Source organism: Leucopleurus acutus, assembly GCF_964270905.1.
Source record: "Leucopleurus acutus genome assembly, chromosome: 2".
NCBI lineage: Eukaryota > Metazoa > Chordata > Mammalia > Artiodactyla > Delphinidae > Leucopleurus > Leucopleurus acutus.
The window spans coordinates 26940032-26961988 of record NC_139143.1 but is presented as its reverse complement, the minus strand read 5'-3'; the positions used below and the strand labels follow the sequence as shown (position 1 = coordinate 26961988).

At 37.7% G+C, this 21957-nt stretch overlaps 1 protein-coding gene across 1 annotated transcript in view; it reads left to right on the top strand.

Moving 5' to 3' along the window:
- DESI2 (desumoylating isopeptidase 2) overlaps positions 1 to 18782 on the top strand; it is a 40499-nt gene extending 21717 nt beyond the window's left edge. The window contains exons 2-5 of the mRNA XM_082832944.1: positions 6207 to 6279; positions 8860 to 8953; positions 10512 to 10653; positions 16933 to 18782. Of these exons, the coding sequence (XP_082689070.1) occupies positions 6207 to 6279; positions 8860 to 8953; positions 10512 to 10653; positions 16933 to 17166 (543 nt within the window). The 3' untranslated portion in view covers positions 17167 to 18782. The remainder of the gene's footprint in view (positions 1 to 6206; positions 6280 to 8859; positions 8954 to 10511; positions 10654 to 16932) is intronic.
- The last annotated feature ends 3175 nt before the right edge of the window (positions 18783 to 21957 follow it).

Below are 21957 nucleotides of genomic sequence, written 5' to 3'. Positions count from 1 at the left end.
ATTTTTAGATGGTACATTTCTCTCTCATATTTAAGTTTCTCTCATTTTATAGATTTTCCAGTTTATGAAATGTGTCAAAACATAACCTTTTATATGTATAATGTAAAATCTTGAATGCAGGGAAATTTCAAACTAAAGTATGTATATACGTATACACACACAACACACACACACACACACACACACACACACACACACACAGGCAACATACAGAAGTTCTAACGTGGAAGAGATTATTTTCAACTGTGAAACAGCAGAGAATAAAAGATTTCTGAGTCCAGGATCCCCACTCTGACAAGTGCATTCCCATCCTAACCCTTTCTTAACTCTTTGGCTAAAAATAAGTGTGCAGATTTTTTTTTTAATCAGTGAAAGACTTTCTATCTCTTAATAAAACATTTAGATTCCCATTATGCACTTTCAGAATGCTGTTTACTGATCAACAAAAGATAAATTGTTAAAATTAAGCGATACTATACATTAAATGGAAATAAATGTTCGATTTACTAAGAGTTTAAAACCTTTCGATTATTGCAGACAACAATTTTGTATCTGTCTCTTTTTTAAAATACTCTATATTTTGAAAGAGAAGTGCTCACACTGTAAAAAGAGAACAGGTAACTTTAAGTAGGAGCTGTCTGCATCCAGAACAAAAGCCTGTTGGTGTCATTGTTAAGGAAATCAGTTAGTAGATCAAATTATTGGTTGTAAACAGTATAAGCAATGAGATTTCTCAATTGGAAGAGACAATTTAAGTCCTAGAAGTTGGCTGCCAAGGAAACCACTGACTGCAGTAGCCAAGATATAGAAGCAACCTAAATGTCCATCAATGGATGAATGGATAAAGAAGATGTGGTGCGTCTATGTGTGTGTGTGTGTGTGTGTGTGTGTGTGTATACACACACACGTTGGCATATTACTCAGCCATTAAAAAAAAGAGTGAAATCTTGCAATTTGCAGCAACGTAAATATTTCTGGAGGGCATTATGCTAAGTGAAATAAGTCAGAGAAAAACAAATTCCAGGGTTTCCCTGGTGGCGCAGTGGTTGGGAGTCTGCCTGCCAATGCAGGGGACACGGGTTCATGCCCCGGTCCGGGAGGATCCCACATGCTGCGGAGCAGCTGAGCCCGTGAGCCATGGCCGCTGAGCCGGCGCGTCCGGAGCCTGTGCTCCGCAACGGGAGAGGCTGCAGCAGTGTGGGGCCTGCATACCGCAAAAAAAAAAAAAAAAAAAAATCCATATGATTTCACTTATATGTAGAATCTGAAAAAAAATCAAAAACAAATGAACAAACAAGACAGAACAGAAACAAACTCATAGATAGTAGTTGCCATAGGAGGGTGGGGTGGGAAGATAGATGAAATAGGTGAAGGGGGATTAAGAGATACAGACTTCCAGCTATAAAATAATGAAGTCATGGGGATGTGATGTCCACATAGGGAATATAATCAATAATATTGTAATGACTTGATATGGTGATGGATGGTAGCTGGTCTTATTGTGGTGACCATTTCATAACATAAAAATATTGAATCACTGTGTTGTATACCTGAAGCTAATATAACATTTTGTTAATTATAACTCAGTTTTTTAAAAAAGACTAGCAGAATTTTTATGCAGACTAGTATGATCAGCTTGTGGTATTTTCTACTCTCTTTCTGTAAAAGGCAGGGGAGAAAGGAGGAGGATAGCAGGAAACTTGGAAAGGTATCTTTTCTGTCGGAAGGAGACAAGGAGTAGATTGTTCTCTTTGGTTCTCACTAACTTTTTATTTTGAAAATGTTTAAATCTTCAAAAAAAGTGAAAGAAGAGTACGTTTTATATACTCTTCACCTAGATTCACCAGTTTTTAACCATATTTGTTTTCTTTTACCCTCTTCTACACACACACACACACACACACACAGAAAATGTCACCACCATTATAACATTTCATTTCTAAATACTTCAACATGTATTTCCCAATAAGACATTGTCTACTTAACCACAGTACTATTTACCAAACCCAAGAAGTTTTCAGTTGATACAATAATTTATCTAATGAACAATCCATATTAATATTTCCCCCAATTATCCCAATAATGTCTTTGGCTTTTTGTTCTTTTTTAATCTAGGATCCAGTCAGAGCTCCTTCGTTGTATATATTGATAGTTATCGTGTCCTTTTAATCTTCCTTAAAGAATAGCCGCCCTTCTTTTGACTTTAATGTCATTATTTTTTAAAAGACCAGGCTGTTTTTCTTATAGAATGTCCCACAGTCCAGACTTACCTGATTTTTCCTTATGATTATATTCTGTTTAATATATTTGAAAAGAAAACTAACAAAGGAAACGCTTTCTATTTCATCACATCAGGAGGCACATAACATCAGTTTGTCCAACTGTTGATGACACTCAGTTTAATCACTTGGATAAGATGATACTCACCATAATTTTCCATTGCTAAGGTATCTTTTCTCCTTATAATTTAGGAAAATGTGAGGTTGATACTTTAAGACCATGGGAACATTGTTCTTCAACAACCTTCTCCCAATGGTTTTAGCATCCATGATCCTTGCCTGCATCAGCTGGAGGTGCAAAATTATTTAATTCTGCCTTTACTTCATATTTATTAGGTGACTTTCCTCTGTAAAAAGAGCTTTCTCTCCCTTCACTTTTTGTTTTTCTATTCTGTTTTGTATGGGGGTTTGGGGGTTTTTTTGATATTACTGTGGACTCAGATTATTTCTTATTCAATATGCTATAGTCCATTATTGTCGTTATTCTTTTTGATATTCAGATTTTCCCAAAGTTGACCAATGAAAGCACCATCAGACCAGCCTCTGTATCATTTTGCCATGTCTCCATTTTTCTTTTCCTTTTGTTCGCCTAACATATCCTAGAAATTACTCCCTGTCAGTTTCTCGAGAGTATCCCCCTTCTTTTTATGGCTTTGTATATTCCAGATATTGTTTATCATAGTTTATTCAGCCAGTACCTTATATGTGCACATTTAAGTTGTTACCAGTATTTTGCTACTACAGATAATGCTGCTGCTTGTGTTTTATATATATGCAGCCTATTCTTTTAAGATAGTATAAATGTTCAAATAAATTGAAGCCTGTTAAGCTAAGAGAATATAGTATTTTACTTTAACATTTTTCTAATTATAAAAGTTGGTAATACACATAATTCATAAAATTCAGAAAAACAGTCCTGAAATGTATGGAGTTAAAAGTGAAAGTATTCCTTTACACACCTGTATTCCCACCCCTGCGCTATATCTACTCCCCTCCCCCAAACTGTTAACAGTTTGATCTGTAATGCTTCAAACTTTCTTTTGTTGTAATTGGTGGTGGTTTTATTTTTCCATATTTAGCATGTAAACATACACTCGGGGCCAATTTATTTAACTTACAAAAATGTGATCTTGCTACAGATGATGTAGTATGACCTGGTGTTTTTACTTTATGTGTCTTAGATATCTTTTTATGCCCTTACATATTGAGTTAACTCATTTATTTCAGTAGCTGTATGATAGTTCATAATATGGATTTACCATCGTTTATGTAGCCATTTCCCTATCGATATTTAGATTGTTTCCAGTTTTTCAGTGCTATAGACAACTGCAGTTAATACCCTGGAACATGTCTCTGCCTATGTTCAAGCATTTCTGTAGGCTAGATTCCGGGAGGTAGAATGGTTAATTAATTGTCATTGATTCACATTTCTGCAGTATCTTCCTGACATCCTTACCAACACTAAGTATTAGCAATATTTTGTATATTTGCCAATACAATGAATAAAAGAAAAAAAAAAAAAGTAGGGAATTCCCTTGTGGTCCAGTGGTTAAGACTGTGCACTCTCACTGCCTAGGGCCTGGGTTCAATCCCTGGTCAGGGAACTAAGATCCCGCAAGCTGAGAGGCCAAAAAAAAATGAATGGTAACTTATTGTTTTAATTAGCATTTTTCTGTTACTAAGGAGATCTGTTTACTAGTCCATGTTTGTTAACCACTGGATTTCTTCTTTGATTGCTCACTTTTGTCTGTGGGAGTTATTTTTTTTAGTGGAGTTTTTGTATATAGTATCCCTTGCTGTCTGAACTTTTGCTGCCCAAATTCTGGAATTAAATAGATGGATAAATGCTTTGAGAAATCCCTTACTATATGTACCCTCGCTACTCTCCATCCAAAATCAAATTGTTTCAGATAAAAAGGTGTCACTCACCTTCCTAACTTGCCATCTAAATTCAGACTGTCCAAAATCAGGAATCAAATAGGATGAGATAGAGAGGAAGATTTGTATTCTCATACTGATCTTAGTGTTAACAACTTTTTTCTCCCTGTGTATTCTTTATCTTTTGTTATTGTTTGTGTAGTTTTACACAATAAAAAGTTGTAAATGTTTATGTTAAATATCTGTTGTTTTCCTCTATGCTAGGTTTTGCTTTGCTTAGGTTGGCTTTTCCCATCTAAGATTTTTTTTTTCTTTATTTTTAAAACTTATTATAGAATACTGAGCAGAGTTCTCTGTGCTATACAGTAGGTCCTTGTTGGTTATCTCTTTTAAATATAGCAGTGTGTACATGTCAATCCCAAACTCCTAGTCTGTCCTTCCCCCCTGGGAACCATAAGTTCATTCTCCTAATTCTGTGAGTCTGTTTCTGTTTTGTAGATAAGTTCATTTTAAGATTTTTTAAATCTATTTTATTTTCTTCTATACGATTATTTTTAGAAACACTGAAAGTTTTAGATGTGTGAAATGTATTTTTATGCATAGTCAATTTTATCAACACATTTATAATAACTTATTCTTTATCATTAATTTTAAATACTACCTTTTTCATATACCAGATTCTTATGTATACAAGGATGTTCCTGCAACAGTACCATACTGGTTTTTTTTCTCTTTTTGGGTTTTTTGGGGTTTTTTGCAGTACGTGGGCCTCTCACTGTTGTGGCCTGTCCCATTGCGGAGCACAGGCTCCAGATGCGCAGGCTCAGCGGCCATGGCTCACGGGCCCAGCCACTCCGCGGCATGTGGGATCTTCCCGGACTGGGGCACGAACACATGTCCCCTGCATCAGCAGGCAGACTCTCAACCACTGTGCCACCAGGGAAGCCCAGTACCATACTGTTTTAATGATTATTTTGATATCTAGATGAGACAGTCCCTTGTTCTTTTTTAAATGTTTCTTGTTTATTATTGTTTAATTTTTCTTCCAGTAACATTTTAGGGGGAAAAGTCTCCCTTATCGTTTATGCTTCCTCCAGCAGTGTATGAGAATGTGCATTTTCCCAGGTCTGGGAGAAACTGGCTGACTTGAATAAACCTAGAAAACTTAAAATCAAATCATCTACCCTCTAACCTGGGAGAAATCAAATAGGTTTGTAACACTGTTAAGTGTTACCTAAGTGTTTGTTTAGCATTAACTCCTTTACCTTCTAGGTGTAACCCTCTCCCCTCCACACTAACCCCTTTCACAGTCATCTCACAGAATTTCACATCACATTACTTGTGTACATCCACTTCCCTCTACCTGGCATTTCTTCTCATTCCCCACCACCTCCCCCCAGCAACCTCACTTTACCTTCCATATTTTTTGTGTGGGGAAATCTCATTTGTTCCTAAAAACTCAGTTCAGATATTGCCTTTTCTGGGAAGTTTTTCTTCATGCCAACAGTAAGAAGATTGTTCTAATCTTTGTGCCTCATGTTATTTATTCCTAATATTATCATTATCAAACTTTGAGCTGAATCAGGACATGTATGCCAAACGCTTTTGAAAAAGAATAAAATATCCCTGTCTTAAGGGAGCATACCAGAGAATGAAAGGGAACGCTTAAGATAGAAGAAAAATAGGTATGAACACAGATATTATATGTGATTCTTTAAAAAGTCACTAACAGGAGAGCTTTTATATCACTTCCCCAACCTAACCAGGTTTAGATTTTATGGCTTATGTGCTAAGCCTTAGAAAAGGTGCTGATACACAAACTGAGACATTCATTTGAATTCCATATGGGATGTGGCATAAGCAAAGGCACAGAGTTAGGACTGAATGCGTCGTTATCATGGGAGTTTCAGACCTGTAAGGAAAATACCAAGAAATGGGATTAGAAAGGCCTAAATATTCAGTAAAAGATTTGGAAATTAGTAGCCTCCTATAACGTGGATTTGAATTATAAATGAACAAATATTCTGAATCTTTTTTTTTCTTCTTCAGTATTGGATGAACGAATACACCTCATCCATTGGAATTGGAGTTTTTCATTCAGGAATTGAAGTATATGGCAGAGGTACGTGTACACACAGTCTAAATATACTTTCTGAAGATTTTTCTCATTTAAAGGAGTTGCAAAATCATGACTGTAGCTCTTCCTTTTTTTTTTTTTTAAGTACTTCCATACTTTAAAAAGTAGAAGAAAATCTCCCCATATTTGTTTATACTGTATTTTGGAAAAATGCCCAAAGTGGAATGTATCTGGGGAGAAAGTACTCAAAGTACACAAGTGTACATTGATTTGGTTATCTTTTATTCTAGGTACTATGTCTTAAAAAATATTTTCCTTTCAAGATTGTTATACTATGACAGTTTTGCCTTAATATGTATTGGCATTCCAAAGAAACCTTGCACTTTGAAAAATAGTGTGATAAAAATAATCATTTTGATTGGAAAAGGGTTGGTGCTAGAATGTCAAACTTGAAATACCAATTTCCTGAGGGAATTTCAGTAATAAATTTGTTTTTGTAGACCTACAAATATATAAAGTTTAAAAATATTGCTGAGCAAATCCTGCCTTTGATTACATCTAGCTTTTTGCTTAAGAATGATGGCCTTTGTCATTAACTCAGCCCTTTTTATTCTTTATTACCCTTCGTTATGATAAACATAACTGGAGCCACTAAATCAAGCAGCTCTGTTTCAGCAGCTTTTTCCTTTGTTCTAATTCTCTCTTGATACAAGATAATCTCCTGATCAAGTTGTAAGTAGAATGTTCTGCATAAGACAGATCACATTGCTGATTTCATCAAGCTTGTAATAATACACTAGTTTGAATCATAAACTCACCATATAGCAGAAATGCTTTTATTTGCTTCAGCTAGGAAGTCTTTGCTATAATGTTACTGCACTTTACTCCCAGTTACCCCTGAAGACTACATAACAACTTCAGCTAATACAAAGAAAAGGCTCATTTACTTAAATGTGTCAGTGTGGTGTTTTACTGTCCCTTTTTTATATGCTAAATTAACTGCTTCTAGGTGCAGTGTACCATATTAAATATTGGCTATAAAGATCTGCCATATAAGCTCCATTTTACCTGAAAGACTGCATCTACCAGATAATTCCAAAAAGCAGTGAGGTTTGTGCTGAAAGTTCCAGTGGTTGGAGTATTGATGAAATGGTAGTCTGTGGGTTTGCTCCCGGTTTGATTTGGCTTTTGCCAAAGTTGCATGTATATTCCCTTTTAGCTGAATTTGTATGTGTGTTACAGTTTTTTTTTTTTTAAGTGCCATCGAATTTTGGACCACATGACCTCGCTGCTCTGAGGTAGATTGGAGCATGAGACATTTTCTCCATTTTTCAGATGAAGAAACTAAAGCTCAGACCTGCTGAAAGTCATACTGCTAATTAACAGAACTAGGACTTGAACCCAAGTATTCTTATATACTAGTCCATTATCCATTTATCTGCCTAATCATTGCTCCCATTCATAAAATGACTTAGGAATAATTAGAAACATGGCTCAAAACAGCAAAGCCAGGGCCAAATACATTCCTAAAAGTGAATTATTGCTTCTTGAATAGAAGAATAAGTGGGTCTACAACTTTCCTTACCATAATTGAGAAAGTTGAAATACGATCTTTTCACATCTAACCTTATCTACAGTGTTTTATAAAATTCTGTCATTAAATTTTTAATGTATGTTTTAGAATTAAATGCTAAATACTTTTTTATTCTACATTATTGCTTTTTTTTTCTGAAAGGTCTGAATCAAAAGTAAATGTATTGTAGAATTGCCTTTTTCTTTCCCATGCTTTGTTCTGACCTTATAAGATTGTATTTAATAAATTTTAAGTGACAAGATTAATTTAAGCATTTGTTTGGAATACTTTAAGTAAGTCTACTAAGATTTGCCACTTAAATATTGAAGTATCTAGTACCAGAATTGTAGCCAGAAATTTTATTTCCTTCCTGATTTGAAACCATTCTCCATTTTTGTTCTGAATGAGAGTTTATATCTGATGAGGCTGGATGTACATTCACTGTAGTACAAGTAGCTCTCTCCTAGCTTAAAGATGTGCTGTGGAAAGTGTGTGTGTCTTTATGTGTGCGTGGGTGTGTATGTTAATTTTGCAGCTTATCTTTTCTTGAATGAGGGGAATTGAATTCAGTTTTTTTGGTTTGCTAATTTTTTTCCCTCTTACTCAAAGATAAAACAAGAGTCTTCATCTCAGGAACCATGAAAACTCATTGTTATTAGACAGTTTTTCCAGTAAAGTCCAGGTTTGAAATTTGATCACTTTAATTTAGAAAGTGGCAAAACACAGAACTGACCACCTACATACTTTGGCGTGATAGGTAAACGCAGGGACTTTTTTCACCTTTGAGTGTTAGCCAGTCTCCTCTAGCCAATATAAAGTAAATATAGAAGTCAGGATTACCTTTGAGCGTCTTTTGTTATTAGAGTTTCAAGTCCTTTACGTCAACTGTTCTATACAAGCAATAGGTAAATAAGATGTTTGTAAAAGCATTACTAAATTGAAAAATATTTAGATGGTATCATTATTATCCTCATCATTTATTAAATCTGATTCAGCATACTGGTTAAGTTTTATGTGATAAATACTAAAAATCATGAGTTTTCTCTTTTCAGAATTTGCTTATGGTGGCCATCCTTACCCCTTTTCTGGAATATTTGAAATTTCCCCAGGAAATGCTTCTGAACTAGGAGAAACATTTAAATTTAAGTAAGTAGGGAGGATAATTTTTATTACACTGTCTTAGATGCCAAAGCTTGTTTTCAGGCATACAGAATTCATTCTGTAGATTAAAATCTAGGAACTTAAAATGTTTCTTTAATGTTGTTTTAGTTGCGGACACTTTAAAATCAAATCTAAATTGTTGTGTAAAGATAGTAATCAGCCAAATAAAGTGCCTGAAATAAGGAAGTCTGTTGCTCTTATTCAGGACCCACAGAAGTTACTATGTCTACTTTAAAAGTGTTTTTACCTGGTATAAGATTCTGCTTTAGAAAACATTTCCTATATAATGACTGCTTCCCGTCAGTCTCCTATTTGGGGGGAGATGGAGGAAAGTTTTACTGTGACCTACTTAACACTCTTAAAAATCTCTTCATTTTCCCAATGAAAGGGACACTGTTTACAAACTTGAAATAACTAAACTAAAATAATTTGAGTAGATTAGCCAAGAAACTGTTGTTAAGGTACGTGTATTATATGTATCGATAAACCTAAAATTATGGATCTGAGTGTACTGTGGAGGCTTATGTGTAGTAAACAGCACTGAAAACCTGAATGCTAATAATCAAATTTCCATTCCTTAATTGAGTTTTGTATTTAAAGTGATATTTAGAATCTTAGTTTCAAGGAACTTTAAAGAAACTTCTGGACCTATAATAGTTAACTTGCCAAGTGAAAAATAGTGAAATGAGGTTATAACATTGAAATTCAGTATAGGGTTGTATCTTTTTATCACTACTGAGTTAATTATTCTCTTAACCTATAACTAATTTGAAATATTTACATACAGAAGTGCTATAATGCCAGCCTGAATCCATTCCTTAGGTCTCCCTTTGGTCAAAACTGCTAGATAAAAGGATGTTCTAAGTATTGTCAGCTTTCTTGGATGCCTGACTTGTATCTGACTAAAATTCTACTCTCTATTGAATGATGTCTATTGCATTTCCAGGGTAATAGTTTGGGAGTGGTGACGGGGCTGGTTGCTTTTTTGGTTTGGTGTATTGTGTTTTTGGTTTGGTGTATTGTTTTAGAGGGTTTTGGGTTTATAATGCTTCTTTAAAAATTAGTCATTTGACAGCCATCTCACTGCAGCCGAGTGGCAGATAACTTAAAAGATTATTTCTAAGTGAGAATATGACCAGCCATTTGATGGTGAGTGTAATTAAGCAAGAATATTTGCAGCATGGATCTGGTTCTCTAATAATGTAACTGCTAATGTAATAGTAATAAAAATAACTGTGACATTATATTTTTAATATGACACTGTTTAATAAAGAAAATGACTTATTTTGCATTTGTATTATTTAGAAGTGGTATACTTAAGAGTTTATTGCTTTTAAAAAGTAGAAAATAATCGAAATTATTAAAATACCTCATTTACCTTTTAGTCTTCTCACAGTAACCCTGCTTTGTTACATCAGTCATAATATTCCTGGCAATAAGCATTTCTGGAAATGAGTCTTTAAGCATGCCTATAATACCTATAACTCACGCAGCTATATTCTTTTTTTCTTTTTTTTTTCTTTTTTTTTTTTTGTTCTTTAAGAGAAGCTGTTGTTTTAGGGAGCACCGACTTCCTAGAAGATGATATAGAAAAAATTGTAGAAGAATTGGGAAAAGAATACAAAGGCAACGCTTACCATTTGATGCATAAAAACTGCAACCACTTTTCTTCGGCTTTATCAGAGGTAAGTTAAATTTTATTCTAAAAGTTCTTCAAATAAATAACACTAGTATATTTACTGTCCCACTATATTTAATCAGTTATTTTTTTCTGATTATTTATGTTATGTAATATATGGTATTTTATTTCTTTTATGTGAATATTTCTTTTATATGAGTGATCTTTCCAAAGTTGGTAACTTTAGAGTGAGCACAGTTTTAAACTGTAATTCTATTCATGACTTTGCAGTGAGTAGAGTGAATACAGTAACGGGTCTCTTCTTATTCTAAGTTGTTTCATTACAATCTTATATTTTCACTTAAAAATTAATGCCTAGGGGGTTGGGGAAGAAAAAAAATAAAAAATTTAAAAAATTAATGCTTAAGTGACTTCTGCTTCTTAGCCACTATGATTTCTCTTTTCCTAAATTTTAGTTGCCAACTTGAAATTTTTCTGGCTCTTACTTATTAATAAGTAATTCATTTCTCCTATCTTGAAATTTTACTCTGCCAGTTTATCACACACACACTTATTTGCCTTCCCAGTTCTTGAATGCCAAGCAGAAAACCAAAAGTAGATCCAAATTAAAGGTCTTTAAAAAAGGAAATGACGGGAAGAAAGCAAAAGGTTATAAAATAAGGTCTGGAGAATTAAATAGCGCTTGAAACAGCTTCCCAGCTTTCTGACCCTTAGCAGATGGTTGCAGAAGCCACATCAGGTACCACAGAAATTGTGAAATGTGTAAAAGAGAAAATGAGCTGCTGCTTCAGTGACCTCCTCTGCAGAGCTGCTTAGCTACCTGGCCCTTTTCACTGCCCTCATGGCTTCCACAGCATAGGTTTCAAACAGGACTACAGTAGACTACTGCTGTGCTTCTCCAATTATTTTTTGAGGACTGGCGGCATTAGCATCACATAGGAATTTGTATGATATACATCATCTCTACCGCACCATAGATGTACTGAATCAGAATCTTCATTTTACCATGATCCCCAGATGACTCATAAAAGTTGGAGAAGCACCCACTACTCTAGTGGGTGCATTGATACCGCAGAGGTGACCAAGTTGATTTTCAAGGAAGAGACAAGGTAGTTCTAAGCTTTCTTGACCCTAGACATTACATTTGTAGGAAGTGCATTCAAAGATCCGTAGAACGTTAAAATTAGCAAAGGTTTTAGATAGCATCTAATCTAGTCTCCTCATTTTATGGACTAAGTAACAGGCCCTGATTGGGGAAATGACTTACCAAGATTGTGGAGAACTCAGATTAGACCCAGACTGCTTAGTTCAGTGCTTGTTATATTTTATCGTTACTTCTTCTGGTTCCAACATATCCTCTCTCCCAAATAAATTATTAGCTTTATTGAGCATCTGTAACACCACCTCAGCCCTGGTCTAACCCTAAAACCATATTGGAGATGAGTGCCTGAAGAGCAATTCTAGATGCCCCTGGAGCCATCTTTTTAGGTCACAGTTTTCATGCTTTCACCCGTGTGAGTGCTGAATTGTTAAAGAAACTGAGACTCAGAAGTTAGGGGACTTAGCCTAGCCAGCTTGTTAGTGACAACTAAGACTAGAATTCTGGATAGTGGAGGAGGTAAGGGGCTATTTTTAGTAAACCTCATATAATCAAGGCAAAAAAAATTAACGTTAGGCACTCTTAAAAAGTTATTAAATCTAATGTGCTTCTACATCTTTGACAACATAGTTTCTACATGTGTCGTATAACCAGTTGCAGATAGAAAACCATAGCTAATTATAAATGATTGTTGATATATGTACTCTGTTATTCAGAATTGTTCCAAAAATTCTAAGAAGCATCATAGTTATCATTGCAGATGCTTCTCTACAACAAGGATTAGCAAACCACTACAACCTGCACACCAGCACCAGCCTACCACCTGTTTTTGTGTGGCCTGCAAGCTAAAGATGGTTTTTACCTTTTTTTAAATTTGTTTGCTTGTTTATTTATTTATTTTATTTTTGGCTGCATTGGGTCTTCGTTGCTGCGTGCGGGCTCTGTCTAGTTGTGGCAAGCGGGGGCTACTCTTCGTTGCCATGCGCAGTCTTCTCATTGCGGTGGCTTCTCTTGTTGCGGAGCACGGGCTCTAGGCGCGTGGGCTTCAGTAGTTGTGGCTCGTGGGCTCTAGAGCGCAGGCTCAGTAGTTGTGGCGCACGGGCTTAGTTGCTCCATGGCATGTGGGATCTTCCTGGACCAGGGCTCGAACCCGTGTTCCCTGCATTGGCAGGCGGATTCTCAACCACTACGCCACCAGGGAAGTCCCGATTTTTACATCTTTAAACTGTTGGGAAAAGGTCAAAAGAAGAATATATAGTTACATGTATAAATTATGTGAAATTCACATTTCAGTATCCATTAAAATCTGACTGGAACACATCCGTACTCATATTTTTAACCTATCATCTTTACTGCTTACAGGCTGCAGCAGCAGAGTTGAGTAATTGTATCAGAAACCAAATGGTCTGCGGAGCCTAAAATATTTACTGTTTGGCTCTTTATAGATAAAGTTTCCAAACCCCTACACTACAAGTCAGATGCATTCGAATCTGATTCAGATTGACTTAAACAATGAGGAAATATTTTATCTCACAAAACAAGAAGTCCAGGATAGGGTGGGCTCCATGTCAGTATGGTCAGTGTCTCAACTGTGTGTCACCAGTGGCCTAAGGTCTTTTTATCTCTCTGAGCTGCCATCCTTAGGGTGTTAGGTTGGCTCTGCCCTCAGGCTAGCTCCCTTTATGCTTTTCAGGTAGTTGCAACAATTTTCGGCGCCATATCCTGATACGGCAACATCAAGAGAAAAAAGAAGGCTCTGTCTCTCCCGTTACTTCTCTCTGAGAAACTGAGACTTTCTCCAGAACCTCCCACCCTTTCCAAAGCAGGTCATGTTTCATGGCCAGAATTGGGTCGAATGCCATTTCTAAACCAGTCACTAGCAAGAAGAATGGCATTGCCGTTACTAAATGCCACCGGCCTGAATACCTCCTGTAAATTAATATTTTCAGTGGGAAATTCCAAACCTGAATAAAAGTAGAGAGACTAGTATAATGAGCCTGATATACGTATCGCTTAGCTTCAAAAATTATCAACTCATGGCTAATTTTGTTTCATCCATAAATGCCCACTCTGAAATAACACTGATCCCTAGATTACTTTGAAACAAATCCCAGGTGTTATTTCATTTCAGTTGTAAATAGTTTACTTTGTAGCTCCGAAGATAAAGATTTTTTTAACATAACTACAAATATTATCAACCTAAAAAAATTAACATGCATTCCTTAATATAATGCAAATATACAATGTTGAAATTTTCCCACTTGTCATAATTTTTTAACAGTTTGTTTGAATCAGGATAAATAAAGGCCAAATACCCTCTTGTTACCATGAGGTTCAGTCCGCATAGGAAAGGTAGGATGGATGTCTTGATTCTTTTCCGTTACTTAACAGTCTTCAAAAAAAGAATTGGTTCCTGTGCTGTGCAGAGAAAAATTAACATAGCAGAGGGCTTTACTGTTAGGAAAGCATATTGTGGAGAGAAGGCCAAGGGTGTGACTGGATAACCTTTTGCTGCTGCTGAAGAGATTAAACATGTGACTCGTGGATCCTCTCAGCCATCTCAGTGGAAATCAGGAATAGAAATGGGATTTTCCAGGAAAGATCTGTAGAGGAACCTCTTATCCAATAGAGTGAATCCCACAGGAGACTCAACATTTTTGAGGATGTTATATTAGCAGAAACACTGCCAGCTTGGACTGAAAGAGGACAGAATGAAAGATGACTGTTGGATTCCGAAATTTCACAGGCAGTAAACAGCCTGGCGAAAAAGGGTAATTTCAAGGGCCCAGACGACAGAACTGAGGGCTGCAGAGGATTAGTCCCAGGCCTTGAAACCTAATGGAGGTTGCCCAGTCAGATTTTGAAATTGCTTGGGGGCTTCCCTGGTGGCACAGTGGTTAAGAATCCGCCTGCCAATGCAGGGGACACGGGTTCCATCCCTGGTCTGGGAAGATCCCACATGCCTCAGAGCACCTAAGCCCATGCGCCACGACTACTGAGCCTGCGCTCTAGATCCCACGAGCCACAACTACTGAGCCTGCATGCTGCAACTACTGAAGCCTGCACCTAGAGCCCATGCTCCACAACAAGAGAAGCCACCGCAGTGAGAAGCCCGCACAACGCAATGAAGAGTAGCCCCTGCTCACTGCAACTAGAGAAAGCCCGTGCGCAGCAACGAAGACCCAGTGCAGCCAAAAATAAATAAAATAAATTTATAAAAGGAAATTGCTTGGGACTAATGATTCCTTTCTTCCTTCCATGTTCTCCCTTTTAGAATGGGAATGTCTATAACTTACTCTGTGCCGGTCCACCATTATATTTGGGGGGCATCCTACACACATTTTGTTTTTTTAACTTAACATTGTACCATGGAGTTTATTCTGTAACAGTATATAGAGATAGTCCTCACTTCTTTTCACAGCTAAATAGTCCTCCTTGTTTGTGCCAAAATGTATTCAGTCAGTTTGCTGTTAATGACATTTGGATTATTTTTAGCCTACAAAAAAGTGCTGTAATGAATAACCCCGTGCATACCTTTTTTTCATATTTTTGCCAGTGTGTCTCTGGAATAAATTCCTAGAAAGAGGGATTACCAAGGTGAAGCTTAAATGCAAAAGTAACTTTGTTATATGAATCAAATATTTTTTGACCACTACCTACAGTAAGAAATATATTTTACATCATGATCCAGATATGTACACATAACTAAAACAAGTGTCACAATTTCCCTAGTATCTACAGTCTATTTCATTTTAAGAATTCAAGTTAAAATGCTAAAGCTACTAATGGATCTTGACTCAAAGTTTAAAAGACATTGGCTTGATCACGGATCTGCACACTTTTTCTGAAAGGGCCACATAGTAAATATTTTAGGCCTGTGGACTATTCCTGGACTCCACTCGGCCATGGTCGCCCAAGAATTGTAGGCCATAAAAAAAAAAATGAGGGGGCATGGCTGTGTTGCAATAAAATTTTACCTATAAAAACAGGTGGCTTTAGGTCACAGACCTCTGTTTTAGGTTAGTCAAGCCACCTGCAGGTGTTGGGATGAAGTCAGCTTTCTGTGAAGCACATTGATGTATGGAGGAAGGCAGATGACTGAATGAAACCAGGGTTTAGGAAGGAGAATGAAGAGAATAGCTGCTGGATAGTCAGCAGTGGCTCATTACATTAACCTTGCTATTCCTAGTCACCGCTCTGTGGTAACCTTCAAATATACATATATCCCCAATTATGTCTTGGGTGTAAAATATAATGTAATACTTGTTTGCCTGTGTTTTTTAGAATAGACAGATAGGAACGGTATAATATAAGGGCATTGCTAGCTTTCCCCCAGATCTAATTCATGCACATTCTTCAGGTATTTTTAAGTACTGTCTACCTCTCTGTGCTTCCAGGCCTGGTAATCAAAAATGATCCAAACATGCCACCCTCCCTCCATTGAGACCACCGCCTAGCCCTGTAGTTAAGACAGAGACATAGTATTTAAATGTAGCCCTTAAGGCATAGGGCTAAACCTTTAGGGAGAAAAGTTATATTGCTTGATGACAGGTGCCAGCTTATTTACATTTTAGCTAATTTTTGGATGTAAGATACTTTGAAACCAACTAAGCTAAAGTAGATGGTACTTCCAGATCATAAGTATGATTATAATCTTTGACATGATTGGAGGCAAAAACACCACAGGGACAATAAAGCGTGGATTAGTTAACCCGAGTTTTGACTGCAGAAGGAAAGGAGGATAATAAAGAGTAAAGTTAGTATTATAAAAGACCTAGTTCTTATTATTTGCAGTTGGGAAAAGAGGGGGCTTACAAGTCCTAAGAACAGGATAAGGATGAGAAGTGCCTGGAGCTTCTGTTACTTGAATAGTATCTTGTATTAACAAGTCTTCTGTGTGTTCAAAGTACTTCTACATGCTTCTCAAAGCAGTTACAAAGATCAAAGAAAGAAAGGAGCCAAATGGAATTAGCTTGATTTTATAGATGTAAAAAGTAAGCAACTTAACAAAGTTCTTCAGAAGGGAAGGGATGGAGCTGACAGTAGGGGGACCCCAGGCTTCCGAGTTAGGGAGCTGCTTGTCATCGAAGGCCGGAAGTAACAGCACCAAAGACTAATGCGCAGTGGCCTTTTTGTATATCCGCCTCCCTCCCCGACCCTCCCCTCCTTGGCAGCTGACCAGATAACCCTAACCTCTCACCTAATACTACACTCTTTCTCCTGTAGATTCTTTGTGGGAAAGAGATTCCTCGCTGGATCAATCGGCTTGCCTACTTCAGCTCCTGTATACCCTTTCTCCAGAGTTGCCTCCCAAAGGAGTGGCTCACTCCCGCAGCCCTGCAGTCTAGCGTCAGCCAAGAGCTCCAGGACGAACTGGAGGAAGCAGAGGATGCTGCAGCCTCCGCTTCCATGGCCAGCACTGCCGCAGGCTCCAGACCCGGGCGCCACACTAAACTGTAAATGTCTCCAAAGTCACGCATTCAGAACTGTCTCTGGCAGTTGAATATCACTAGAGAAGAGTAAAAGAGTAAATGTCCTCTGGATATTTTGTATGCAAAGATGGCTCTCCCCCAAATCCCAGTTTTTCAGCTCAGGATTATATTTGTAATCAAAAAAAAAAAAAATCACTTGGCGCAGGAGGGAGAACTTTGTATGAAGCTGCCCTCTGTCTTTTTTACCCACTTGTAAATTTGGATTTACTTCTGTTTTATATAAGCTCTGTTAAGTTATGTTTACAGTATTTTGTATCGCTGTTTACAAATCTTGCATGGACTCCTGCCACCATGAAAGAAGAAAATCTTCATGTCTTCAAAAATTAGGCAGGTAATCTTTGTACACTTCTGACAATTGCCCGAGCTTCGGCATAAATAATAGGCACACAAGAAGGTACTTACACAGTTACAGTCACCATCACCTGCTTAAGAATTGTCTTTTAGGTTTGTGTTTGTTTTTGTTACCATTTTGGTACCAGGGTGCACAGAGGTGAAGGAGCACACAGAGCCCTGAGGGCTTGGGACCTCGATCTGCGTGAGAGGCGCCCGACTCTGGGCACCCAGCACTCCCTCCACTCCAAGTGGTACATCTCCTGAGGTTCCCACCGAACGGTGGCTTTCATCCCAAATATCTGGCCACCTCCACGGGGTGGTATACTCTCGTGTCAGTCTGGCTTTGATGCCTCTGATTCTGTAAGTAAGATGTTTTTCGTTAAAGGTATTCTTACTAGTAACAAGTGTTTTTGCACATGTGTTGGGGGCTTCATTTTTATTTTAATATATATAGATATCCTCCCTGCAGAGGATTTTGTTTGTGGGGCAGGAATATCCTAAGTGGTAGCCTTCTGAGTAGCAGTGTGAGTTGACATTCAACTGCTTTTAAGTCTTCAGGCTACCTTTTATACCACACCTTGAAAACTAGAGTCTAAAGTAACACTCTCCAAAAAGTTAATACTTTGATATTTTAAACATTTTATGTACCATACCAGAAAGAGTATGTTGCAGTTTGTTAGTTTGTTATGGGAGTAGTTTCACCTCATTATAGAAAGCTTAGTCTCATTGACCTCTTGTGGAAAACTCATATTTATGTGTCTTATTCATCTTTTTCTTTCTCTCAAATGTATGTCTCTTACATAACCTACTCGAAGAATAAAATTGTCACCACAGATAAGTCCTCATTAGCAAGGAATCTGTCTGCTCAAGTCTACTCCCAGTTTGACCCTTGGATGTAAGAGCCAAGTCATTACATGTCAAATTCAATTTTTCTGCCTTAAGAATGAATGTTCTACATAAAATATTGGATGCAGTGTATAAATTATCCAAGGCAGTGACTTCAGCTTTATATATATATATATATATATATCGTTAGTTTTAAAATCATCTACTTTTATTTAAACTTCTAGATTGGATTGTTTGCTATTGCTCTTTGTAAGGATACATATCTTTCAGTACACTACATTTTTAACTTTTCCATAAGCTGATTTTGAGTCATTTTATCAAATTAAGCACACCCTGTTCATAGGGAAAATAAACCTTGGGTTTGACCTGAGGAAAATGAAGCCACTTAACCTAATTTATGCTTTTGACTGTTCTGTTGCTGGAGAGGAAAGCTTTTACAAATTATTCTCAGTTCTTTTAGCGGGGGGGCAGAGCACTTGTTTTAAGAGATGTGACAGAAAGGAATCTATGATCTTTATGAAAAGTTGACCTGATTCAGGTCTAAAAATGAGATTTAGAATAAAATGCGAAGACTCTTGACAGTGAATCAGTTCACTCAAAGAAGAGTCCTATCACTAAAACCCAGGTTAGTGAAAAATGTTTGATGCCATTCGCTTGGGATTTTTTGTTTTTAATAATGTGGTGGATTCCAGTTTTTTCTAATCCATTCAAACAGACATGAGTTTAAATCTGTGCTACGGACACACGTGAAGGAGTGGCCATTATTTAGGCACTTCTTGGCGAGTAGCCAGGAGCCTTTGCTTATCCAGAATCCAGCGCCTCAGCACACAAACGATTATATTGTTATTTTGTTGTACTGACTTTCATCTGCAGCATTTGGAGTTTAAAAATAGTGTTAAGGTCCTAGTAAAAATAAATAATGGCCCTGAGGCCAATTATCATAGAACCACCAGATAAAATTCTGGACGTGAGATGGCTTGCAGTCTAATGGTACTTGAGGTTGAGAAATAAATGTCTTTACTTTAGAAAATCTCATTTAAGTCAGTTTGTCCACTACAGTTCAAAATTGAGGGTGAATTCAGTTAACTAGCATTTCACCAGCTTTCCCTTGGAGGAAAAGAATCTTGTTCTCAGCCTGATCTCGGTTAAGAAAAATCCTATATAAAAAATCCGGTCATTAAGATACATGTGATATGATGGCATCAGATATTCTCTTCGTAGTTGTAACCAAGTGAAACACATTTCTCATTGTGGGTTGGACAGTAATATAGTGTTAAGAGGGTCAGAAGCTGCTGGTTTCTACTGTTTGTTTTCAGTGCCCTTGGGTTTTGTTTTTCCTTTGTTTCAACCCTAAGAAAGGGGCATCAGCTTTGGAAAGTGTGGCCTGTGGAATGGTAGAAGGCAGTGATACAGCAGTAAAGAGAGCCTCCACTTGATGCCTGAAATCCAGCCCACTATTGTTCTGACCCACAGCAATAGTGCAAGTTACCTTCACCAGCATTTGTACATAGCAGGGAATTCTGGTTTTCACCAATTGATAGCATTGTGTGTGTGAGGAGATTCAACCCTACAGACAGCTGCGGGACTCTATATCCATGGCTTCTTTCCATCACAAAACGGGTAGAAACTCATTCACTGCTTCAGGGTTCTAATCTGTGTGTCTTCTAATGGGTCCATTTCTATAAGATACTCTGTAATTTTGATACATGCTGTGTTTTCTTTCAGTGACTAAGTTTAAAAGGCTTGGGTTTTGTCCAGCAAGCTGGCCAAACTGCCATTGTACCCCTTTCCTTCAGTATGGTTTAGAGTGCAGCTCAGTCATTAGACTTTCATTGTCTACTCAGTCAATACACATCTTCACTGTTTGAAAGGTGTTACAGCTGTTCAAGAATCTTCATGAACCTGAGGATAATTTCTTGTGAAGTTGAATGCAAATGTACTGTCATTCATAGTGTTTATATAAAAAAAAAAAATACCAGGAATCTTCACTTTTGCTACCTTGATATAGCATTGGGCTATCATGTTAACATTGAAATACATCAATTTATTAAAAAATACTTTTATAAGAAATGTTTTATAGTGCTTTTTGACCTCCAGGAGACTGCAAATGGTATATATTTGTGTTGGGGAGGGGTACTTCTGTTTGATATTTTTTATTTTTATACAGTTTTAAAGGTTACACTCCATTTAGAGTTATTACAGAATATTGGCTTTATTCCCTGTGTTGTACAGTAGGTCCTTGTAGTCTGTCTCACGCCCAATAGGGAGATTATTTTTGAAACCCAAGAATCCCATCTGCTCTGCAGAAATATAGTCTGCCCTTCTCCAGCATACATTTCTCTTGTATTTGCATGTACATTTACTCCCATGTATTCCCCTCAAGCTCAGGTCCATGGGCCAAGTCCTTAACTGTCAGAGAGCATAACCACACCTGCTCCCAGGCAGCAGTGCCAGCCCCAGCTTCTGGAGGATGGAGACAAGGCTGGGAAGGGAGAACATGCCCTCTTCTCTCTGCCAGGAGCGCAGGAGAGAGACCTGCAGGGGAATTGCCCCCACTGCTCGTGCACACACACTTCCCATCTAGAAGCATCAAGCAAGCAGGAGCCTGGGTGACTGCGCACCTCGTTTTCTACAAACCTAGTCTGCTTTGCACCTCCAACCTGACCCTTCCCCCGTCTCCATTGGCCTTTTGGTACCTAGCCAAGTAATATTTCCCTCCACAAACTCAAAAGACCTCTCTTGGATTAAGTATTATTTAAAAATAGGGCTTCCCTGGTGGTGCAGTGGTTAAGAATCTGCCTGTCAATGCAGTGGACACGGGTTCGAGCCCGGGTCCGGGAAGATCCCACATACCGTGGAACAACTAAGCCCGAGCACCACAGCTACTGAGCCTGTGCTCTAGAGCTCGCAAGCGACAACTATTGAAGGCCGCGTGCCTAGAGCCCGTGCTCCGCAACAAGAGACGCCACCACAGTGGGAAGCCTGCGCACCGCAATGAAGAGGGATCCTCTCTCACCGCAACTAGAGAAAGCCCGCATGCAGCAGTGAAGATCCAACGCATCCAAAAATAAATAAATTTTTAAAAATTTAAAAAAATAATAATGGAGGTCATTTGTGGTCTGTCAATGCCTGCCCACTCTCTAAGTAGGAATGATCTACAACTCATTTGTTCTCAAGGACAGGAGCCGAAGGGGAATTTTTCCCCTAGTCTACATAGGTTTTTGATAGACTATAACAAGTTGATCACCAACTCAAATCTGGTAAAGCAACTGGTTTTACCTGTAGAAAGGATACCAAATACACTGAGGGACAATGGTTTTTTCTTTCCCATTATTATCTGCTCCTGAAGTTCTCCGTATCACCCAGATACGGACCTTGTTCTACGTGTGCAGAAGTCCACGCTAATAAAGATGAGTGGCTCCATGCTATGCATTCCAAGAGGTAGATTAGAGGCAGGCAGCTACTTATTTCCTTATGGATTCTAAACCCAGAGAACTGCTGAGCCCTCTCAAGCTTGTCCCTTTGAGCCTTTCCCCCAAAGGAAAATCCTCCCAAAGAGGACCATACCTTGTTCCTACAC